We start from the raw sequence: 23815 nt of genomic DNA on the forward strand, positions 1-23815 counted from the left end.
AGGACAAAGGCTGCTGTTGACAGAGTAGGAAAATGTAGAGAAATAAAGGTGCAGGACACAAGCAAAAAATCTCAGGAGGGAAAACACTAAGAAATAGAGAGCTCAACAGAAGTCCTGGGAGATGGTTCAATGGAAAATGGCACCAGCAGTGAGCAGAGCCCGAGGCTGCTCACTGCCACCGCAGGGGCTCCTCAGTCGCCTGCTGCTTTGTGTCTGATCCCTGCTGGGCTCTCTCTGCCCCTGCAGCAGACGCAGCCCTGCCTGGAAAGGGCTCCATGCTCTGGTGTTCCGGCCTCCTCCAAGCTACATTCTTAGCAGCACTGAAAGAAGAGGTGAAAGCAAGAGCCATTTTCTGTCCTGCCTGGAAACTCCTCTCCTTCAGTGCCACTGCCAGAGATCATCCCTGTGTCAGCTTGGCTCTGTGCCTGCTGCATTCTCGTCCCTGTGCCGTCCATCAGCTGGAAGTCTCCTGCACATCAGCACTCGCTGTCCCACATGATGAAGAGAGAGCTGTGTCAGAAGAGCAAAGATTGCATTTTCTTGGTCTTTTGAACAGCCACAAGAAACATGAGTCCAAAGAACTTTGTTGTTTGTTCCTGGCCTCCTTTTAGCTAACTCCTTTCTGCTTTAATGCAAAAGTCTCTTTTCCCACGTGGATGGAATGATGTGGAATTGGCAGTTGCTTCAGGCTGTCAGGCAGCATGGGAGTTTTGTCTTGTCTCTGCTGAGGATTTGGTGAATTTTCCATTGGTCACTTGGTGGTGTCAACGTGGGCTGAGCTCAGCAGCCGACTCTGCTGTCCGCAGGGGATGCATTGGGACGCCAAGGCCCTCAGGGCTGGAATTCAGGGGAGGGCGGGCTCGGAGCGCACGGAGGCTGGGCCCGTCAGGAGCTGCTGCTGCTGGCGCTCGCTGTGCTCAGCCCGCTGGGCCGAGCAGCCGCGGCCATGGGGACACAGGCGGGAGCTGTGGCCGAGGCCGGCAGGCGGCCTGGGCCAGCTCGCAGCTGCGAGGACGCCGGCAGCCCGTGCCCTGAGGCCGAGGCCGTGGCGGGCAGTTTGCGGGCAGGGCTTTTCTGAGCCGGCTGCAATGTGCTGCCTCCCGTGTGGGCCCAGCTGCGGCAGAGGCGGGCGGGAGTGCGGCGGGGCCGGCAGCGGCGGGCAGAGGCCGCAGAGAGCAGCAGCCTGGCCGGGCCCGCCGCGGAGCGGCAGGGAGCTGCCGGGCAGCCCTCGGCCGTGTCTGTGCGCACAGGGCAGGAGCAGAGGCCGGAGCAGAGGCAGGAGCCGCAGCAGGAGCCAGCCATAGCGGCAGCTGGCCGTGCCCAGGGCCGCAGCCGCAGCTCTCCCCTGCCGGCCACAGCAGCAGCTGCTCGCCTCCGAGGCTCCGGCGCTTGCCGAAGACGAGGGGCCCGGCCCCCAGCGCACCCTGGAGCCCCGCAGCGAGAGGAGCCGACGGTGCCGCAAAGGCAGCGCAGAGGGCGCAGGTTGAGGAGGAGGAGGACGTGAGGCTCGCTCTGGGCCGCGCTGGGGCAGCTCTGCCCTCTTGGCCTTCGCCTTGAGCCCTTTGCTGCTTTTCCATGAGCCCTGATGGCGGTCCTCGGCCAAGGGTCCCTGCAGCCCTTTCCAGGGCTGGCAGAAAAGCTCCCTCAGTGACAGAATCACAGAATCACTGCCTTGGAAGACAGCCACTTTCAAAAATGATTGAGTCCAACCCATTTCCTAACACCTCTACTAAAGTACGGCACCGAGTGCCACATCCAGTCTTCTTTTAAAGGCTTGCAGGGATGGTGAGTCCACCAGCTCCCTGCAGGGCTCTGTCCCAGGAAGAACCAAGATAACACTGGGGCCTTCTACCCCCCCCAGTGCTTGGAGCTCTGCAAGTTTGTCTTTCTGCTTAGGCAAAGGCCGTGGCAAAGGACTGGGAAAAGTAGTCACAAATAGAGTAGTCTACAGAGCTCTAAATAGATGTGCAAGCAATACAGAAAAGATAGAAAAGAAAAAAAAGGCAAAACCCAAATGGCATCAGCAAAGTCTTGGGCATGAACACATAGCTGCAGAGGGTCTTCTCAGCCCTATTTCTTTGTATTTCTGGGAAGCAGAGGAATCCTGCTGGAGCCTCTGGGGAGATGGGTTTGGGAGATAAAAGTTCATTGCTTTTTTTCACTGTGGGGCAGCTCCCTGACATCAGCTGAGCCTCTCTCCAGCCTGATGTCTGTTGTGCTAGTTGCAGCAAAACAATTGATGGCAGACAGAAGACGCTGACACTTGTAGAGGTGTGCCTTTTTCCAGTGCGAGATTGCAAAGGAGCAAAGTTTTGCCATTTGGGCACACTCCTCCAGGTTTCTTTGCTCAGGCCTTTGGTGAGCAGAGAATACATCTACATGGAAAACTTTTGACTAGACAGGATCTTTTGGGGCCCTTGTCCCCCAAACTTGTGAACAGGTGGTCCCGTTGTAATGCCAAGTAACAAAGAGCAGCACAAATGACACAGAGAAGCCATGGCAAAAGAGGAAGCGGAGCGGCCCAATGAGGAAAGCATGTGGGGAGACACTGGCACATTGAGTGAGCTGCACTCCCAGAAGCTCTAGGCTGGCAGGTCCTGGTCTCACATTCTCCTTTTGGTTCATTTCAATTTCATTTATTTATTTATCTATTTATTTATTTATTTATTTATTTATTTATTGAAAAGCAGGGCACCTCCTACCAGGGAATGATTGGCATCTGACTCCATTGATTCAGAAGGCTGAACAATTTATTAAAAGTATATTATATTCCATTATACTGGCTTTATTAAAGAATACTAAAGAATACTAAAGAAAAACCTGTGGCTGTCTTGTGACAGCCAGGACACAGCATTGACCCAACAGGCCAATTAATATGAACAACCAGAATCCAATTAGGAAGTCCCTTCAAGTAAACAATCTTCCTAACACATTCCTCATGTGCAAAACAACAAGAGCAGCAAGCAGAGTTAAAAAATGTTTCCTCTTCTCTCTCTGTACTTCTCCAGGAAAAATCCTCTGAGAGAGAATTCTCTCTCTGTTCAGAGAATGTCAATGCCACATTTATTTAACTTTTTAAAATCATCCAAAAAATATATACAATTAAAAATAAGTAATCAAAATTTCAAGATAGAATGAAAAGACAGTTATTCAAAACTACATCTAAAGATCTGAACAGATGTAACATCTGCAACTATAAAGCCTAACATATAAATCCTAATCTTCCAACAGTCTTCTAGCAGGTGCCAACTTCTTCCTGTGCTTGGAGGAATGAGGGCTCTTCTGGACAGGAGGCAAGGACTTCGTGGTGGAGAGACAATGGGAAGTGTGCAGAGAAAACTTCTTGGTAAGAGTGTAGCCAGTCAGGCCTGCAAAGTGGAAACACAGAGAGTAACAGAGGCTGCAATGCAAACCTAAAGCAGCTAAAGGTACATGTTTCATGGGATACATTTCCTGGAAACTTTTCAATAGTTGAACAGGGAAACATGCCCCTGCTGGCAGACACTTGAGGTAGGCCAGGGCGATACCCTGCCCCACTTCCCCAGAGCTAGCACAGGAACAGCCCGGCCTCTGGGCTGCCCTGGGAGAGCAGGGAGCCCAGAGCCCTGTGCTCTCCAGGAAAGGCTCAGCTGCACATGCACCCTCCTCTCCCTGCCCCACAGCTCAGCAGCCCTGCAGCTCCACGGGGCACTGGCAGCAGCACAGCTCCTTGCAGGGGGCACATGCAGGGCACAGCTGTTCCCTGGCAATGCGCACAGCCTCTCTGGGCTGCCACAAGACCCTTCCTCCCAACAGAGAGTGGCCCAGCTCCCACCTTACCTCTTTGTGAGGCTGATCCATGCTTGGTCTTCACTTTGTCCTCAGCCTGGCGTTGCTTCAGGCCCCCCATGCCATGACTAGGAAGGGCAATGGAGAGAGCGGGGGCAGATGCACGCTCTTCCTTAGTGTTTTGTTATTTTTGGCACAGCTAACAAGTCCCATCCGGAGGTGTCCAACTCAGCACTTGGTCAGCTCTCTGGAGAACATCAAACCTTCACCAGCCCAAAAGGCTGGAGAGGTTTTCCTGCATGTGTGGAGGCTTGCTCTCAGCACACTTAATCATCTGGGTGCCCATCACATGGCAGAGGGCACAGGCAAGCTTGGTGACCACGGCGCAGACGTTGGCGCTTCGCACAGGCAGCGCCTTGTTCTCCAGGCAGCACCAGAGCACGGGCAGGGCGTAGCGCTGCACCACTTCAGGGCTCCTGGCATGGACCCATTCCACAAGCACTGCCGGGACAGAGACACAGCTCCTTACCCACCAGCCTCAATGCAAACAAGGATCTACCTCTGGGTTTGCTTCTTGGAAGCCTCTCTGGCCAAGATCAGTGAAATAGCACACAGAGCCCCATGGCCCAGAAATGGGCATTGCAGCTGATCATCCTTGAAACAGAACCACCAACCCCTCAGGAGCAATTTCTCCAGCGAGAGCTTTGTACCTGTGGCAGACTTTGTACCTTTACTAAATCATTTCATAATCTGTTTCTGCATGAACAATGACTGAAATGTCAAACTTCCTTTTTTTTTTCCATTAAGAAGTTGTCGAAACCCACACGGAAGATTTGGAAATGCACCCTAGAGAGGCAATGGAGAGATTTCTAATAAAAGGGATGATTCCATCTTTGTAACTTTGATGTCAAGGGCCAAAAGTCTCATCTGGCTCTTCCCTTTGCTCTGTGGCATGCAGCAAAGGGCAGTATTAGAACACACTTCAAAACTCCAGCCCACCAGAGATGGCTGCTGCTTGACAGCTGGATGAGAAACATCAGTGGCTAGCTGGTGTCTTTGGCAGAATGCTTTTGTGGCTTCCAGCAAAGAGCTGTTGCAAACCTCAGGGTGCCTTAGAGAATTACCCAGACCCCATTGCCCTGGCATTTGAGCATCTCCACATTTCTATGGCATTTCCCCTCTCAATGTTAATAGCATTTTTCCTTATAATGTCCACTGAAATAGGGGTAATAGAGAGAGAAGAATAATACACAGGGGACTGAAATTTAACCAAAACACAATTGCTTCCTAACATCATTGTCTCTGAAATCTGCTCTCTGCTCATTTTCTGAACTATATCAAACACAGACAAAAAATGACTACCAACAGGCTTCTTGCATGGCAAATTTGGCTGAGAGATCAAAAGCTGAAATATGCTCTGGAGTCCATTCTTATTTTCTGATCATGCAAAATGTTATGCAGTAGCCATTTATTACTCTGTGGTGGAAGAGACTTCATTTTCTCTATGCTGTTAATCCACCAGCACCTTAATGCGACAATTCAACACTGAAACATCTCCTGAAAGTACCCAAAACCAATTCTGCTAAGCAGAAAAAGGGTTATGGTACCCATTTTATATTGGGAGCTCATTTGAGTTTCAATGTCATTAAAGACATTGGTGACTACTGAACATGAGGAGCAGCTGTCTGTTCCTACTAAATCTCAGAGAGAACATCTGCTCTTTCTAAAGTAGTCCTAATTTATGCTTCATTCCTTTCTTTGAAAAAGAGATCAAAATGTCTGCAAAACTAAATTCCCTATTGCTGGAGATCTACTTTATTAAATGCTCTTTAAAGGGCCTTTGACATCCTAATCACTGAACATGCCCTTTTGAGATTCCCAATGAAGACACCAAGTGTATTACACCTTGCATTTAAAGATGTTGGCATAATTAGCAGTGGATTTAGCCCCAGTTCATGCAAGGCTATCAGTTGTCTTCTCTACTATCTATTGAGATTATCATTTTTCCATCCCTTGGCTACTGCTGACATAGCAAGCTCCTCTGAGGAATCAATTATCAGCTGCATTTGTAGCATTTTGGACAGTGCAGACACAGGAAGACACTGTCTGCACACGCTGAACTGCTCAGTCCAGTGCCACTTGGACAGCAGAGGCAGGGAGCCCCAGCACTCTGCTTCTACCCCTGTGTCCCCAAAGCCTGCCTTGCACTAAATCTGTGCCTCTAAGAGCTGTGTTGAGTTTTGACCTAAGCTGTGACCCCTAGGCTCTGCACGGTTCAGCCTCAAAACTTTCCAGGAGAAAAACAAGGATTCTGTGAGAACAAAACAGATTCCCTGAAACAGGGTTTGTCACCCTTTTCCCTTAAGGATCACAGATGTCCCTGGGCTTCCAAGAGAGGAGCCAGCTGGGGTACTTTTTAGGCCCTCCTTCTCCTGCAGGTGGGTTCTGAGATGCCCCAGTGAGAGCTCAGCCCCCAGGCCGAGCTCTGCCCCCATCTCAGATGCTGCACAGCTCTGCAGCAGCCAGGGAATGCCTTCCAGCTACACCTGCCTTGGCTATTGGGCAGGAGGGACAAGCTCAGCACCTCCTGATTTGGAGGAGCTACTCTGCTGTCTGTTCACAGGCATTCCCTGTAAATACTCCCCCAGAGACTTCTTGGCTTAGAAGGGGAGGCCATACCTGTGATACGCTCTGTGACATCCAGCAGGGCTTGGCCACTCAGTTTGCTCCATTGGTTGCTGAGCTCTTTCATCAGTGACACTTCATCTACAAGTGAAACACACGTTTCTGCTCACTTGTGTGAGGGCATAGCAGAAAGGAGAGTGAGGAGGAGGGAAAGAGCAGGGGCAACCTCATTTTATACAATAAAATCAACTTCTGCTGATTTTTGATTCCTTTTTGTCTTTCCTTCCAGCCTACTTGGCAGAGTTTTAAATTCCAAAAGAAAAGCTCTCCTTTCACATTTGTGAATCCAAAGTTGTCTGCTGTACCAGGAGCTATGTTAAAACATTTCACATCAGAGACCTCAACAGTTCAGTCACACGGAAGCAGTGAAAAAGTTTTGCATCCCAGAGCAAAAGGGAAGAAGCCCATATTGGGACACAGAAAGGCACTGACTCAGGCAGTTTGTGAGTTCACAGAGCAGCTGAAGTGGAGAAAGTGGAAACTCCCCTTGAAGACCTGCCTCTTCAACACTCCATTTTTCAGGCATTTTCAGAGCTGACATAAATCTCCGTGGCAAAGGAATTTACAGCAGCCCTTGCCTAGGCAGGTATATGCTGTTGCCATCTTGCCCCATACAAAACGACATGTGGAACAAGGCATCATTGACAGCTGGATTTAGACCTGTTTGTTCTAAAGAAATGAACTTGGTGAATCATCAGTTCCTCTTTGGAAAAAGAAGACAAAGAAGAAAGGTGGGAAATAGGCAGCTAATGCCTCTAATGTAGAGCCTTCCAGGTGGCTGCTCTGCAGAAGCTCTGATGGGCCGGTGTCCCTTCATGCCAGCAGCAAAGCTGGTCATTTGGGAAGTCAGACAGGGCCCAAGCAAACTCCAAAACTCCTTTGCCTCTGAATTGTAGCAAAGCTGGAGTCCAGGACTTGCTCTTCAGACAAGCAGCACAGAGCCAGGGGAGCTTGGGACTGTTGGGAAATGCTGCTGCACATTCCAGCCTGTTGGGGACTGGTGCATAAGGACTGCACCTGCACAGCTCCTGGTGGGTGTCAGCTGGAGCGTTCCACAGACAACAACAGCTCCCAAGGCACTCAGCGCTCTCTCGTGTGGGACAGACAGAGACACGGCTGAGGAGAGTCCATGCCAGGGCTCAGCCTTACCTAAATGAGCAACGGATTTGTCCAGTGCCTTCACAGCTGCGGCATGAACCCCAGGATCCTTTGAGTTCAGGTTCTTTGTTATGCCTTCAACCAAAGGGGTCATCACCGGCTTCAGGGCATCTTTCAGGAGTCCAATGATTTCTGCCAGCACGTCCAGCGCCTTTTCCTTCACTCTCTTGTGGGTGTCATTTATTCTCAGGACAAAATAATCAAAAATCTGTGGAGAGAACAAACAACATGAAAGCTGGATTAAAATGACCTTGTTTGAAGAGGGGATGTAGAAATGAGCACTCAGCAATATAAAAGATGAAAGTGGTCCTTTCTGTCAGGTCAGCCCTTGCTTGCACAATTTCACTGTTTTCCTGTGGGCCACTCACTGGAATGGTTGCACAACCTGATGCTGCTGGAGAGATTTTCATCTGTTTTTAAGAGGTTTGGCTGGGGCCAGAAAAGTTCCTATGGTATTTCTCTCCATCTATAAATCATTAAATCGATTCCATTTATTACTGTAAAAGGCTACCTTTGCTTTACAAGTATGGAAGCAGATATTTACCATGCCCATTTTTCTATACAGTTGCCTCAAGTACTGAGGGCAGTTATGATTTTATCAAGACTGTGGCTGGAGGAGATCTAAGTTTTATTTTGTCTGTCTCAGAACCTGCGTCTGGTGAAGTGCAGGACTCGGATCAACTCTTCCAGGATCCAGACCATTTCTCTAACTAACAGGTGGACTTCTGAAATGGAATGTGCTCTACAGCTCTCATTAGAGCAGGTTCAGTCCCTTGACAGCCACATCATCAGGCACCATTTTCTGGAAAAAGGAAAAAAGCAGCTGCTGGGAGGAGAAGGCAGAGATCCGTTCTTAGCTGTTTTCCTCCTTTTCTAAAGAGAAAAAAGGTCCCCCCAAGAAGGGTGAGCACCATCTTTACCAAGAGGAATAGGGATGAGGATGGAAATGAGTAGCCAGAGTTGTGCTCGTGCAAGGCAAAATGGAGTGTACAGAAGTATCCTTTTAAAAATAACTGGGTTTAAACCAACCCAGCCTGATACTTCTCTTCCCCAGGAAAACCCATCTTTGGTCTGGAGAATAATTGCCATGCTTTCAAGGGCTGGTTTTCCCTTCACTTCACCCAGCTAGCAGTAGGAGACAGCAGCAGTTACACCAGCGAAAATTCTGCCATCATCTCTGATGAACAGCAGCAATAGGCACCTGCCAGACCTATACAACTAGACTGAAATAACTTGTCCTGAAACCTGGACCAGAATTAAATTTGTCTGGGTAAGAGGGAACCAGCCTGTCCCAAACAACCAGGATGTAGTGCCAAGACACACTGAATTAAGTTTGCTTCTCCAGGCTTGGGAAAGGAGCAAAAGGAAAAGAGCAATGAAGATGCCCTACATACTTGGACAATGTTAGTGGAGATGAGCTGGGGGCTGGTTTTGGACAGGTCTAGGAGGAGTGCCACTCCTTCCATCCGTGTCTGAAACCCCTTGGCTTCCAGGAGATGGTAAACCTTCTGGAGTGACTCCCTTCCTTCCACAGCTGCTGGTAATGTGACCTGGGCTTTTGCACGGTGTAGGAGGTGTCCATCAGAGGTAGATTTCACCCTGGAAAACAAAACCAAATTAGGACCTGTTGCTGATAATACCTTCAGTTAATTGTGAGCCAAACATCCCGACAAGTTTTCCTAACAATGTGATTTCAAGCTAGAAAATCATGAAGCTCTGAAGAACAACACGGACCTCGTGACAATCATTATGGGAGAGACAATCTGCAAGTGGCATTCTCATCACTGCTCCCTCAGGAAAACCAAGGATGAGATGCACCTGATCTCTCTTCAGATGCCTTCCAAGGCACACAGGTCACATTGCTTTGTGGGGAAAGGGAGACACTACTTCCAAGTTTAAATGCCTCCTCATATGGCACGTGTGTGTCTTATAGTAAGGAAACTCATCACTCTGGAGAAGTGTCTGGAAAAGTAGCTCAGATGCATCTGAACAGGTGAACAGGGGCATATCTGAAGGATCCAGAAAATCAGTAACAGAGATAGAAACAGAAGCCAGACCTCCAAGAATTACACTCACATTTCCTTTTCTTCCCTAGAGACTAGATGCACAACTTAACAAATTCTCTGGGAGTAATCCCCTTGGATCAACCTGTCTCTTCCATGAGCACGGGAAGATGCTAGCCATGCTACTGAGGCATGTGGTCACTTTCCTGCCACTGCTGAGCAGGACAGAGCTCAAGAAATTCCCTCTCTTATCAGAGGAGCAAGTAGCTCTGCCAGTGGCATGAAGAGACAGCAAGGACCAAATTCCTGTCTTCAATGCTGATTGCAGCACAGGGGGAAATAAACCAAACATGCTGTCCATCAAGCAAACTCTATGAAGGAAAGGAATACCAAGACAAAAGTCCACATTGAGACACCTGTTGACCAAAATGGCTCAGGAATTGCCTTGCTCCTTACTACTCAAACTTGGCACTGTTTGAGGGTAAGAAAGCCATGATTCAGCCAGGCCAAACCACATGGATGGGAACTGCTTGTTTGGGGAATGGCGTGTTGCTTCTAGACTGGGACTTCTCATTAAAACACCCATCTAAAAAGAGTGTTTTATTTATCATTCCACTTGGATGAAAAAAAAAACCTGGTTGAATTTACTTGTCTCAAGGCAGGCAGCAGAAACTCTGCCCTCTCCTAGCCTGCACAGCACTGCCCTTGCCACTGCACTGGATGGGTTGAGCTGCAACCAATGGGTGTCTTTTTGTCACCCAATTTTTGTGGAAAGCCCTCCAGAGAAGTTGTGTTCAACACAATGCAGAAGGAGACGTTTTTTATCCTAGAGCATTTGTAGGAAAAGGAAACAATCTCTTGCACTGGTCATCTCCAGCAGAAAGATTTTTCTGTGGAAGAGGCGTGCAGAGCTTGTCATGCGCTTTGTCACATCTGACAAAAGTGCTCAGTACCGTTTGCTAGAAGGCACTGTGGCCTGGGGCTCCTTCGAGCCATCGTTCCTCTTCTCCACCGGCTCCTTGACAGATGGGCGTTCGCCCTTCTGCTTTTCCATCCCCTACAAAGACATAGAGAAACCCTATGAATCTTCAGAATATAAAATAGGAAATTCCCTCTTTAAAACACAAGTTAGAACCTGGATCAATGTAGTACCAAGGCTTAGGGAAACACTTCCTAACTTACAGAAATAAACAGACCAGAGATTCATTGGTGCCAACTCTTTGTTTTCAATAGCCCAAGGCAGGTTATGGGTGCTAGCACACCGAGCAGCAGTCTAAATTCCCAAATTCACTAGTCTTGAGCATAAACGAGAATAATGCAAACTGATAGGCAATGAGTGGTCTTAAAGGAAGCAGCAGAAAAAATGGGACTCTGGGGGTTGGCCCATTGTGTTGGAAGTTGATTTGGTTCAATGCTCACTCTCCCTGCTCCTGCACAAAGGCACACTCCCCAAGCTTCTTCCAGCTCCACAGGGCTTGAGAGCAGGGCAATATTCCCAAAAGACAGACAGAAATTGTAGTAACTAGGACTGACTTGGACATCTTTTGTATATTTGGAAATTTTCTTGGCACTATTACTTGCAGTCACTTTTGCAAAGACTCTGTTATCTTCAGACTTTGTTATCTTCTGTACTCACTTAATTGCTTTACTGGGGGCAGAGTCAGTAGGGAGAGCGTGGTGGGGGCTTACGCTTAAATGTAAACCCATGTTCTCCTCTTTCCCTTTCCTCTTTGTGACTGATATTCAAAATCTTCAAAACCCCACTTTTCCCCTAATAATAGCAGTTCCTTTGTGGCCTGCAGATGAACAGGCTGAGGATTAACAGCTCATTCCCAGGAGCAAAGTGATTCAGCAGAAGAGGAATGAGATAAAGACAGATTTGGTATGTTTGGTCTCGTATTAGCAGTGGTATTACTTGGACAAAGGAAGCATTTCTTCTGCCAAGCACTTACTTTCTTCTTAATTCTTGTCAGGATATCTTCCAGGTCATGCGTGGAAAGAGATTGTTCCAGGAGCATTTTAAATTTTTGATGACTCAGCAACATCTTCACCATCTCCTGGCCATAATGCCTGAGGAAGGATGGAAGGAAGGATGGGAGAAAGGAAGGGAGGAAGGGAGAGAGGGAGGCAGGAAGGAAACAAAAGAACAGTGAACCAAGGAAGAGTGTTAACAGAAGGGGCTGGTACCTTCAACTCATCAGGTGCAATCCTTGCATGAGAAGGCACAACCTACTCAGCAAAGAGGGAGATTTAACTCCACTTGACACTGCACAGTGTTGTCAGCTGAACACAAGAAGCAAGAGGAGAACGTGGGGCCACAGGAAAACACCATTCACTCTGAAACTGTGGGTGTTCCCAGGGATCAAGCAAAACACATCTGCTTTGTTGACAGAGTCTATTAGCAGTGTCCTGCTGCCATTGCACAATAATTTGCCTTTCTTTAACTGGCAGAGAAGCCAGGACAAAACACCTCCTGCATCCTGTTGATTATTCTATACTATATGTATGCACAGGGTCAGCTAGTTGTTCTGGTGTTCTTGGCAACTATTAATAGGAACTTCATCATCAAAGTAAGGGGATCTTGGTGGTTTGGGTTGATTTTGCCACTAGGAAACCACAGTTTTCTTCAAGAAGAAATTTGGAGGACAGTGTGCCCCACGTAACAGCATTGTAGAAATCTGCAGAAGGGGTTTAGGAAGAATGAATACATTGGCTAAAGACCCCGGAAATATTTCTAGGAAAGTCTTCATGACTTTCCCAGAAACAGATGTTTGGGATCCTTCAGTGATAAACATTAGCGAACACTTTGGCTTTGTGTTGTATACCTAAGGCCATAATAAACTCTTGTACTGGCTAATATGAGCTCTTTTGAACTCAATAAAGAATACTTCAAGTCACAGGAAGTTGGCAATGCTCCTTCTTGCTGGCCAACCTCAGGTTTCACACTACAGTCATTTCCCCAGGCAACCCAGAGCAGCGGTCACAGCACCAAGCCTGACAGAGCTCAAGAAGCGTTTGGACAATGCTCTCAGGCACGTGGAGTGATCCTTGGAGTGCCCTGCACATGGCCAGGAGCTGGACTGGATGACCCCGATAAGTCCAATCCAACGCAGCATATTCCACGATTCTGTGACCCTCATCCACACAGTGAGGTCACGTATTATTTCCTTGAGTTTCCACTCTTTTGTAGTTTTACCTTTAAAGCCAAATGCAAAACAGTTTTCCTGGTTTTGGAGGTGAAAGGAAGATCATTACCTTGTGTCCTTGTGACAGTCCTGAGCCAGTGTCCCTGCCACGTGTGCCAGCCTCTCAGCCCTGGGGGTGCCTGCAAGCTTGGTGACTCCCATTTTCTCCATCAAGGACAGGAGGAGTTCGGCCGCACACTTCCGCACCTGGACATAGCGGCTCCTGGGAAGGAGAGAACAAACCCTGGGGCACAGGGACAAGGAGCAGCAGCAGCACAGGCCTTGGCCAGAGCGTGCTCCCTATCCTTGCTGGGGGAAGGAGCCTGGGCTCTCCCTGCAGCTTCAGGCACCTGCAGAAGGTTCTTTCCTCAGATAAACACAAAGTTAGCATTGTACAGAAGGACTGCCTGCATGGAAGAGGGAGGAATTCTGTCTCCCTGCACTATCTGATATTCCATTTCTTTCCCAAAATTTACTCGAAGAAAGATTAAAGTAATAAATCACATGTGAATTATTTAGAAATTAAGGAAAATTCATGCAGACCCATCAGAGGGCACCCACTACACAGAGCTGCAGCAGGATGAGGCTCTTTCCACCCATTTCTTCCCACATCTGCAGACGTCTGGGATGAAACAAATGCAGCGAAAACACGCTGTGGGGTGTGAAGTTGCGGAATATCCAGCAATACAGCCTCTTTCTTCCGTGAGGCTTGGCAACAGATACATCTGAGTGCTTTACGCTATTGAAAAGCTAAGGAAAGGGGGCAGTCAGTTTAGCCAGGTTGTCCTGATCTAGAGATTGTCTCTTGGGAACTATCAGGCACCAACACTTAGGGCAGGATTTGCTTCAGCTGTCCCATGGCACTCGGCCTGTGAAGGTGCCTGTGAAGTGATTCATCATCTCAAGGCTAACATGAAACTTCATTTTGAATAGAAAGCAGAGCTCTAAGGCCAGCACAGTCACACAAGGCTCCTTTTGGCACGAGCTGCACCTGCTGTGCAGGCTGTGCCACACCCAGCACATTCTCCCCCATGTGCTCCACACCCCAGCAAGGACCCTCCTTATTTCTCAGGCTAATGGCATAATGAGGAAAACGTGGTTTTCCCCAGGGTTTTCCCCCGTGGTTTTCCTCTGTGGTTAGTGCTGTGAAATATCAAAGAGCGCTCACAGCTGCAATTGCAATTGTCCCTCTTCCCACAAAAGCACAAGGCTCTATCCTTAGCCTTTGCAGGCACTTGCATTTCCCCACTGTTCACCATATCTAGGAAACTCTGACAGACTGGGAGAACTCCAGGAAGCAGCAGGAAACTGACTCAGAGGAGCGTTAGTTTGGATATCAGGAAAAAGTTTTTCACCCAGAGGGTGCTTGGGCCCTGCAACAGGCTCCCCAGGGCACTGGTCACAGCACCAAGCTGACAGAGTTGAAGAAGCATTTGAACAATCTCAGGCACACAGGGTGACCCTTGGGCTGTTCTGTGCAAGGCCAGAAGCTGGAATTGATGATCCTGAAGGGCTGCTTCCAACTCCCCATATTGTATAGTTCTGTGATTCTGTGACCCAATGGGCTGCAGGAGGGCAGAAATAGGTGGCAAGAGGAAAGAAATGAGGTTGATGGGAGAATCGAGTACCTGAGTCCAGAGAAGATGCAGGATGCCGGACCCTTCCCTCCCAGCATTCCCATTCTTTCCCTCATCCCTCCCCTCACCCACACACTAGAAGGTGAAGAATAGCACTAAATGAAGAAGAACCTACTTGACTCCCTTGTCCATGAGAGCAGTCATTGCTCGTGCAGGAGTCACGTTCTCCACCATGATCCCTAGGCTCTGAGAGGCTGCCTTCTGAACAAACTCTGGTGAGTTCCAGACCATCTGGAGAAGGACTGGAGCAACCTCATCCACCTGGGAATCCATGTCCTTCTTCAAGATTGCAAAGAGCTCTCCCAGTGTGACGATTGCAGAGTAGGACACCTTGGACCGGAGGTTGGTCACCTGGGGAAATCGGGAGGGGAAATATAATTATCACCTTGAACAGAAAACCACTTGCCTTCAACACAAGTCCCAGGAAATGACAACACATCCCACTGTGTCCAGAGGATCGTAAAAGTACATTAAGAGCAGGAGAGCACAAGCACAGAAAGGCACTTACTCTGGCACCAATTTCTGACCTCACACCTGCTTACTGCAGGCCTAAAAAAATTTCACCTAAGTGTGAAATTGAACCTTTCTACAATGGGCACTACATTGATTTTAGGCTCTTTCACTAGAAAATCAAAACAAGGGCTGCTTTCAAATCATAAAGGCACAAGTCGTAAAGATAAAAGTGTCAGATGCTCCTGTTCCAGAAAGCAACACCAGCAGTTGAAGCACTCAGACAGGAAACAGAAAACACAGGCTCAGGTCTACAGACTCATTTGCAGTGTTGAATTACAGCTTGGGCAGAGATTAGGACTCTGCCAAATAACATCATTAGTGTCTCAGTTTCTGCATTTGCACATTGCATTCAAATGGCACCTCATGACAAGTGCCAGATACCCAAGCTGCCAGTAAATACAGCTGCACGTACACACAGATCCTACAGACATTAGAAGTAGAAGGTCTAAAACCAGAAATGAGGGCAGTCCCTGAGCACACATGGAGATGAACAAGCACATATCTACTCTACAAGCCGTGTATGAAGTATGGGGAAGAATTCAGAACAATGTTCTCACCTCGCTGGTAACTGCCAAGCAAATCTCACGAAGTCGACAAAGCAGGACTGCTGCATGGGACTCAGCCAGGCGTGTGATGTTGAAGAGTCCCTTCTTCTTCAGTTCCCTGAAAGGCAAGTAACAAAAAGATTGATATTCCTCTCTACCCAAGAACTAGGCAGCACCCCCTGAAGTGACCAGGCTGGCAGCTCAGTCAAACAATGGGAGGTGCTTTTCAAGGAGCACTTAATGAAATGACGGAACACACTGCCACTGGATGTTGTGGCTGTCAAAAGCGTACACAAATCCAAGAGGCAAAGAGAGGGCTTTCAGAGTCTTCATTTGTGGCCATTTGAGAAGACAGCCTTTCTGAAAGCTCTGGTACGTGAAGTGCCTCTCTCACTACTTCCTAGAAGCTGTGAGGCTGGGCCATGCTGCTGTTTCTTGTCACCTCCCTGTACCTGTCCCTGAGACACAGTCCCAGCAGGCTGCTACTGGGACATTTTCCTTCTTTGTCAGCCCCAGCAGGCAGTTCAGTACTGAGAGTCAGCACTGCCACTCTGGAGCTGAGTTCCCACTCCACAATCTAGGCCTGTCTGTCACCCACTCCACTTCACCTCACACATTCCCCAAAAAAGCAGCAGGATGTCCCAGAAGATTAAGATTCCATCCCTGGACAAGAACTGTTGAAACTCTGGCTTTCCCACAACACTCCTACCTAAAACAACCCCCACAACAGCAACATGTTATTTAAAAGGTGCAAACAACTCCATCTCTCAGCACTTGCTTTGTGCAGGCCCTCAGCCACAGGAAGGTATGTGAGGCATCAGGGCTGCAGCACAGGGCTGCTGACCGATCCCATGGGCACCCCTGAGTGTCATCAGGATCCCCCACATCTGCAGAAGCTCTCTGTACCTCACAGGGCACCAAAGAGAAATGGGGAAGAGAAAACAGAAGAGAAAGGGCAAAGCAAAGGGATCTGCACAAGGAGATGCATTGTGGCCAGTTTTTCATGCTTATCCCAGTGTGAATGCAGGCCTTGCCCCTGTGTGAATGAAGCATCCACCAGGGAGTGATCAAAAAGCCATCAAAAAGAAAACCATTATCATCTCATATTTGTAGGGTTATCACCTCTGGGCCACCTTCTGCCTGTGTATAATTTTGGGACACATTGGGAGTATTGACAAAACATCTCAGTATTGACAAAACATATGAAGCAGTGAGAAGGAAATAGTTGACTTCCAAAAGTGCAAGATTCCTAGAGGATTTTATTTCTTTTTCCTTCTCTTCTGCCATGAGCGCTTCACCACTAATGACATGCTGATGGACTTGAAAGCACAACTCAGTCCATTTCTCAGAAAGAGGAACTCCCTGGAGCTGCTTCTGGGACTCACATGCAGGAGTCCCTGCCATTGCTGTCAGCAGTGGGAGCACAGAGGAATCTTACTCAGTCCCACTGGGCCAGTGGCCCAAGGCACCCAAATCTCTACACTCAAAACTGCTGCCATCCTGCTTCTTGCCTTCAGCCAGCAAATCATCTCATGCCACAGCTTTCTCTCTTCCCTCAATATTTCCTTTGCAGCTCCATGGAGCAGCAGGCAAAGCAAGGAAACAGCACAGGCCTGCTGCAGCTGGAGCACTGCTGCAGAGCAAGGCCAAGAAAAGGCTGCTCTCCAATCTATATGCTCTCCCTGCTCTGCAGGGGTTTCACCTGTGCCCTTTGGCCCTCGGGGCTCTCAGGGCTCCGAGGCACGAGCAAGACACGCTTCTGACCGACCTTAACGCTCAGAGGGACACAGAGGGAACGGGGCCTTTCTTACCAGTCATCGCTGCCCAGCATGGAGAGTGCCTCCTGCAAGGACTGCTGTGGGTCTGAAGAGGCTCTGTCCTTCTGCCCATGCGCACGGAGCGGCTCCTCTTGGCGCTTGGCACCAGTGGCCGTCTGCGGGGTCACTGTAAGGAGAGGGTCGGCCATGGGCGCTGCAGCCCCAGGGCAAGGCACCCGCCCTGGCGCGGCCTGCAGCCCCATCTCCCAGCCAGGGCTCTGTGTGACACACGCTGCCGCTGGGTCAGAGGCTTCCCTGCTGCCTGGATCCTGGGGCTCCTTGCTTGCTCCCAGCCTCCCCCAGCTGGGCACAGCTCCAGGCTGAACCTGACAATTGCCCCCACAGCGCCAGCTCCCAAGTGCCACAGGTGCCACAGCCAGCGGCAGCTTCCTGAGGCTGCAGAGCTCCCGCTCCCTGCGAGACAGCGCCCACAGCACTACTGGCCAGCCCAGGAGGGAACCCCTCAGGGGCCTCTCTTTTTTCGGTGTCCTCATTTCCCCCAGCCCTGAGGACAGGGACACTCTGCAACTCCCTGAAGAAAGACCTGCAGCTGCCTTGTGACAGCGCCAAGCCAAGCCTGAACAACCCAGCCCTGCGGGGCCCGGCTCAATGCCCACGGAGCAACGACCAGGAAACAGCCATACCTGACCCTTCACATCTGACCTCTGTTTCCATTGACTTCAAATATTCTAGACAGAGGCAGCTGAGTGCACATCCATGTTAGCCTACTATTGGGAAGGGTAACATGGAATTACCCTTCCCAGTAAAAGGGAGTCTTTCATGTATTTTGTTCTTTCCAAACATCATGAATCTTTCCTCTTTTAGAGGTCCACACTGGCTGTATTTCAAAGATGCTAAGGTGAAATTCATTTGTCATCTAATGGATGTGTTTGCAAACTCAGCAGTTTCTAAGCTCTCTTGTGGAAAAAGCAATTTCCAGACGAGACAGTTGATAAAAAAAAGCCTTCCAGATGCACTTTGAGGATAAAAATAGGCAAATACAGATGCACATTGTTGCAGACAGACTCTCTTGTTAATCAATTGACCTGGATTTGCCTTAAACGAATTTCTGGGTAAAGAAAAAAAATTACAAGGCATGAAAAAAATCAGATGATAAATGCATTTCTTATGAAATCCATTTGTCATGAAAAGCACTGTCAATCAAAAATTTCACATCATGTACTCAAAAGCTCATTTTCTAATGTGTAGATGGCAGCATTTGAGCTGTCTAAAATGAGGGAGTATAAATATTGCACAGAACCTAGATGAACTCTTCTAGACTCTGGAGGAGTTTTGTGCTACCTTGCATGCTCTCAGAAAGTATGGAGGAACCATAACATCAAAAATATTCAGACAGGAGCTAATCTGGGTGTCACTGATGTACCCCAGTCACTGACATCAGTGATGGCACTGCAGAAGTATGTAGACACACACATCTAGATTCACTGTGAATGGAGAGCCACGTCAGGCTAGTTCTGGTCAATTCTGAACATGGAAGTAGCATCACTTGGAAAGAGCATTCCAAGTATCATTCCTAGCTCCCTTCCTATAACCTCACCCTCCTTGGGATCACAGCACAGGCTGTGATCACTGGCTGTGTAGCCACAAAGGAGAGACAAGAGCCACTAGGGCTATCTGCTGGGTATTTGCTGCAGGCAGCAAACAGCCTGGGAGCAGCAGGCAGCCCCTCCTGGCTGCCATCTGCTACACACGGCCTCTGTATTGGGTGGGTGACACAGGAGGCGCTGCTTGTTCCCTCTTGGCATTGCAGGCCGTGGGATGGCGGCAGCGAGGAGCCATCGGGCACTTCTGGGAGCAGAGGCACGGCTGCACCACGCCGCTGACGGCCATGCAGAGACAGCCCTTGCTGGGACAGCAGAACAGCTGGCTGCAGAGCAGGACAGCAGCACAGGCAGAGGGCCCAGATGGTGAGTGGACAGCTGATGGTGGTGGCACTCGTAGGTGCACAGGGAGCACACCCTGGCAGACTGCCCCGCAGCTCATCCCTGCAGTCACAGCTGCCTCCAGGCACCAGTGCTGTAGTTTGGACTGCCAGGATGGGCAAAAGCCAGAGCTTAGGCCTTTACCACAACTTTATTCAGCTCCACTTTCTGATGGATCTCTGAGAACCAAACCTCTGCTACTACCAAACTGGAGTAACTCAAAAGTAGATTTGCTGTTCATTCCAAGGGCAGGCTATGGGCTCAAGATCCCAGCTGTGATGGCTGAGGCAGGAAGCAGTTTGTGCTCCTTGTGCTCCTTGTACCGGAAAAATCCCGAGTGGGAAAAAGCTGCCACGGAGCAGGCTTACCTGAGGAGCTGCGTGGGAAGCTGCCATCCCCATGGATGACGTGCTTATTGGGCGGTAAGTGCACGTTGTCCTGCTTTCTCAAGACCTTCTTCTTCAAGGCACTACCAGGGTGTTTCATCTGCACACTAGGAGCTGTGCCATTGATAGGTGGTAGGCTAAAGGCTGCAGGGAGCAAAGAGGAGCTTGTAAGTGGAGGCAGCTGGACAGGGTGATGATATAAAGGGCCAGAAAATTTGCTGGAGCTGGGCAACGTCTCTTTGTTATTGCAAACAACTCCAAGTGTAACAATGGTATACCACTTTATACCAAGTATAACGCTAACATGGGACATTGATCACAGAATCCTAGAAGAATTTGGGTTGGAAGGCACCTTTAACCACCATCTAGTCCAACCCCTGTGAGCAGGGACATCTTCATTGAGATCAGGTTCCTCAGAGCCCCATGTAAACTGGCCTTGAAGACCTTCAAGGAGGGACCAACAACAGCTTCTCTGGGCAAATCCTGCCAGCTTTTCATCCCCTTCATTATACAAAAAATTCTCCCTAATATCTAATCTAAATCTACCCTCTTCTAGCTTAAAAGCAAACTGGTAATTCTTCCCCCAGGAAACCAGGAAAAGCCAGTATTGCTTTGCTTTTGTTCTGTTCCAGAGGCAGGCAGGGCAAGTTGCCAAAGAAAGTGCAGATAACCCTGCGTGATGCCCTCGGGCTGAGTGCTGCCTCCTCAGGGCCCTGCTGCCACCCTGGGGCAGCGCTCACAGCCCTGCAGGCAGAGCCCCTCAGCCGGGATTCAGTCAGGAGCACTGCTTGCTCCTGGGGCTACAACAGAAGCCCTGGCTGGGGCTTCAGCACAGCTCTACAGCGCCAGCTCCTCAGCAGGGAGTGGCAGGAGAAGGATCGCTGGTGTTTTCATCAGAAGGAATTGAATTTGTTTCTTTCAGGTTGCAGCCTGGTTGAAAAGCATTCTTTTGGACTCACCTTCCTGGAGGCTGCTCTCCAGGAGAGAGTCTGAAGCCCCAGCGTACTTTGCAAGATAGAGTTTTCTGCTCTGAAAGACTTTAGAGGTGAAGGTGGGAAGCTGCAATTCTGTTACTGACCCAGTGAGGCCATGGGCAAGACACTTCATGCCTCTGTATTTTTCTTTGGGCAACAGAATTAAATCCTAATGCAAGCTTCCACTCAGATGCAAGCGGAACAGCCCCCCCCAGTCTGATTGCAACATTGTGCAAAGGGCAAGCAAGTGGTCGAAAAGGATCACCACAAGTGTAGCCACCACTTACTTGCTTCAGCTGCATCCCCAGGCTCAACTATCTCTGGAGGAAGCTGCAAGAATCTTTTCTTTTGTCTTCTTTCCCTCATCTCTTCCACAATATGCTCTATGTCCTTTGGCTCTAAGTTCTTTTGAGCCAACTTCCACAATGCAGCACGGATCTAGGTGCAATGGAAATACAGTAGACTGTAAGCAGAGACACACAAACCAGACACAGCATCTCATCAGGAGCACAGAGTGCCATAGGCTTCAATGCAGCTCCATATACATTCCAATAGTTTCAGAGGAATGTCTCCAGTCCTCACCTGGATTACAATTACACACAGTGAGGTGGAACACTGTAGTGCCACAACCTTCCACTGCTGCAACTGCAACCTATGTCAGGAAGCCCTGCTTGAAGCATGAAACTCATAGGAGTGCTCCAAGACAGATGAAGAGCTCACATGACAGTGAGCAGGCAGTTCAGTTCCTACAGGCCGTGGCAGGAGAATGAAAACCATGTGCAATACCCAGCAAGGAGGGCTAATGAGCTGTAGCTTAACACTCATGGCCAGCAATTGCAGCTGTTTCTCACTTCCTGGCTTCTGAGGGACTCAGCTCTCAAGCACTTGGTCTCTGAGACCAGCAGACCAAAAGGAGGACTCCTTTTGGTGAAAACAAGTTGCAGAAACACTGATGTTAATGAGCAGAAAAATTGATAATGAGGGGGCTGTGAGATACAGCCACAAAGGTAACCAGGAAAAATCAAACTCTCCCATTTGATTTTGCAGCCTTGCTTACACTCAACATTAGAATCTTTGCTTCTCTGCTTCCAAGGAATGCACTTTGCCCACGTTCGCGGATGTGTAGCTTGCTCTGCCATTCAGAACTTCTCTAAAAGAGCCTTCGCACCTAAAGAACGCTTCTGGCGTCACCTTAGCACCATCTCCAAACCAGTGGCCTTGGCACCACTGGAAATAGCCAAGCAATTGCCCTGTAGCTGTGAAATATATTCCCAAGAGAATCCCCCTCCTTATCCTCCAGGAGGAGAAGATTATGATTTTCAGTGACATTTTGGGCCAAGCACTAAACAGCCACTGGAAAGGAAGTCTGCTCATCCCTGTCCTTATCCCTTACCTTTCCAAAGCCGTCCCTCAGCTCTTTGTCCCTCGTAAGACCATCGCTGCTGGGGTGATCCGTCTCCTTGGCCTGGCTCAGTGGGATGCCTGGGAAAGGAAGCAAAGGTTCCTGTAAAGCTCTGGCAGACTTCAAGCCCCCAAAAACGCCATGCTGGCCAAAAGGCAAGACATGTTCCAGATTGTAGAGCTCTCCTAAAACACAGAGATTGGGATTGAGAGCAGCAAGGTACAATGCCTAGGCCCTCTCCCAAGGGATGGGCCAGTGGCAGCAGACATGACATTACTCTGTTGGCCAGCAGCCTGAAACCTGCTGCATGACAAAGGCCTCAGGCCCTGCATGCTGGAGAGCCTCTGTGTCTGATAGAGAAGGGCAGAGATGGAGATTGCTCTTGACAGAGATTCTTATCTGCCCTTATTCATGCTGATTTTAGTAAACATCTTCTTTCTGGTTCTTAAAAGAAGTCCCAGGTTCCAATACCTGTAAGCATTTAGATCAATGTTTTCTTCTCTTTGTTGGAATATTTTAGAGGAAATTCAAAGAAAATCACTGCATTGCTGAAGTGATACCCAAATGTGAACTGTGTTCCTGATACTAGATAATTCATTTTCCCCAAGTATTTTCCTTCTAAACTATGTGAGATTGGGTGGGTTTTGGGCCAGGCTGACTAAAGACTGGTTTTTTAATTGCAGGTAGAACATTGGGGCTTATTCTGAAATACTCTCCAACAGAGCTCTTAAAATTCTGAGAACTAATCATTCTATACAACAGCTTCAGAGATGATACAATCAAGTAGCAGCAGAGTAGAAAATACCAATGTCTTAAATCAGGATTTTTTACCCCTGCAGAATGGTCAGCTTAATAATAAAAAAAGAGAGTTAGATATGGGCTTTGAGGAAGGAGGGCAATTCCAGATGGAAGGCAAGGCCTTGGAAGGTAAAAGCGTTTGAGAAGTTGGCAGGGAAAGCACAGATCCCAGGGTAACCTCCTTGGGACCATGGCAGTCAGTCAGGCCTGCAAAATAGACACACAAAATGTAACAGAGGCCATGATGCAATCTAAAGCATCTGAAGCTCTGTATTGCATGGGACACATTTCCTGTAAGCTTCTAAACAGCTGCACAGGGAAACATGCTCCTGCTGGCAGACACTGGAAGCTGGCCGAGGGAAAACCCTGCCCCACTTCCCCAGAGGTACAGCAGGAACAGCCTGGCCTCTGGGCTGCCCTGTGCTCTCCAGGAAAGGCTCAGCTGCACATGCACCCTCCTGCTCCTCTCCCTGCCCCACAGCTCAGCAGCCCTACAGCTCCACGGGGCACTGGCAGCAGCACAGCTCCTTGCAGGGGGCACACGCAGGGCACAGCTGTTCCCTGGCAATGCGCACAGCCTCTCTGGGCTGCCACAAGACCCTTCCTCCCAACAGAGAGCGGCCCAGCTCCCACCTTACCTCTTTGTAAGGCTGATTCATGCTCCTGGGGCTCCTGGGCCAAGGCCCCCTGAGCCGGCCGGGAGCCCAGACCTCCATTCCCAAGGCCGGGGTCTGGCACATGAGCCTCCAAGCCAAACAGGTCAGCCAGTTTCCTTGGGAACAGAGGCATCCCAGGTCCTATCTTGCACCAAGTGCTCTTTCCCTTCTTCCTCTGGGTTTTTGTTGTAGATTCAGAAGAAGCTGTCAACCAGGTACAAGAGAAGAAGTGAGTTAATTGAACTCATGCCTTTACCATCAACCCATCTAATGGGTGAGGAATTCAAAGCGTATTTTAGTTACTGAAATGATTGCTTGTTTTTTTATTTTTCATGAAACTAGCAT

General features: G+C 49.0%; 1 protein-coding gene across 1 annotated transcript; it reads right to left on the reverse strand.

Moving 5' to 3' along the window:
• Positions 1-3216: 3216 nt before the first annotated feature.
• LOC136569480 (TOG array regulator of axonemal microtubules protein 2-like) lies at positions 3217-23603 on the reverse strand. The gene is made up of 16 exons (XM_066569873.1): positions 23453-23603; positions 22008-22096; positions 20902-21052; positions 19623-19784; positions 17306-17438; positions 15507-15612; positions 14552-14787; positions 12870-13022; positions 11567-11684; positions 10568-10671; positions 9006-9210; positions 7603-7819; positions 6448-6534; positions 4038-4269; positions 3820-3896; positions 3217-3368 (listed from the first exon to the last, which is right to left on the reverse strand). The coding sequence occupies exons 1-16, from the start codon at positions 23601-23603 to the stop codon at positions 3217-3219; spliced, it is 2373 nt and encodes a 790-aa protein (XP_066425970.1).
• Positions 23604-23815: the final 212 nt, after the last annotated feature.

The sequence above is a fragment of the Molothrus aeneus genome (assembly GCF_037042795.1).
Source record: "Molothrus aeneus isolate 106 chromosome Z unlocalized genomic scaffold, BPBGC_Maene_1.0 scaffold_33, whole genome shotgun sequence".
Taxonomy (NCBI): domain Eukaryota; kingdom Metazoa; phylum Chordata; class Aves; order Passeriformes; family Icteridae; genus Molothrus; species Molothrus aeneus.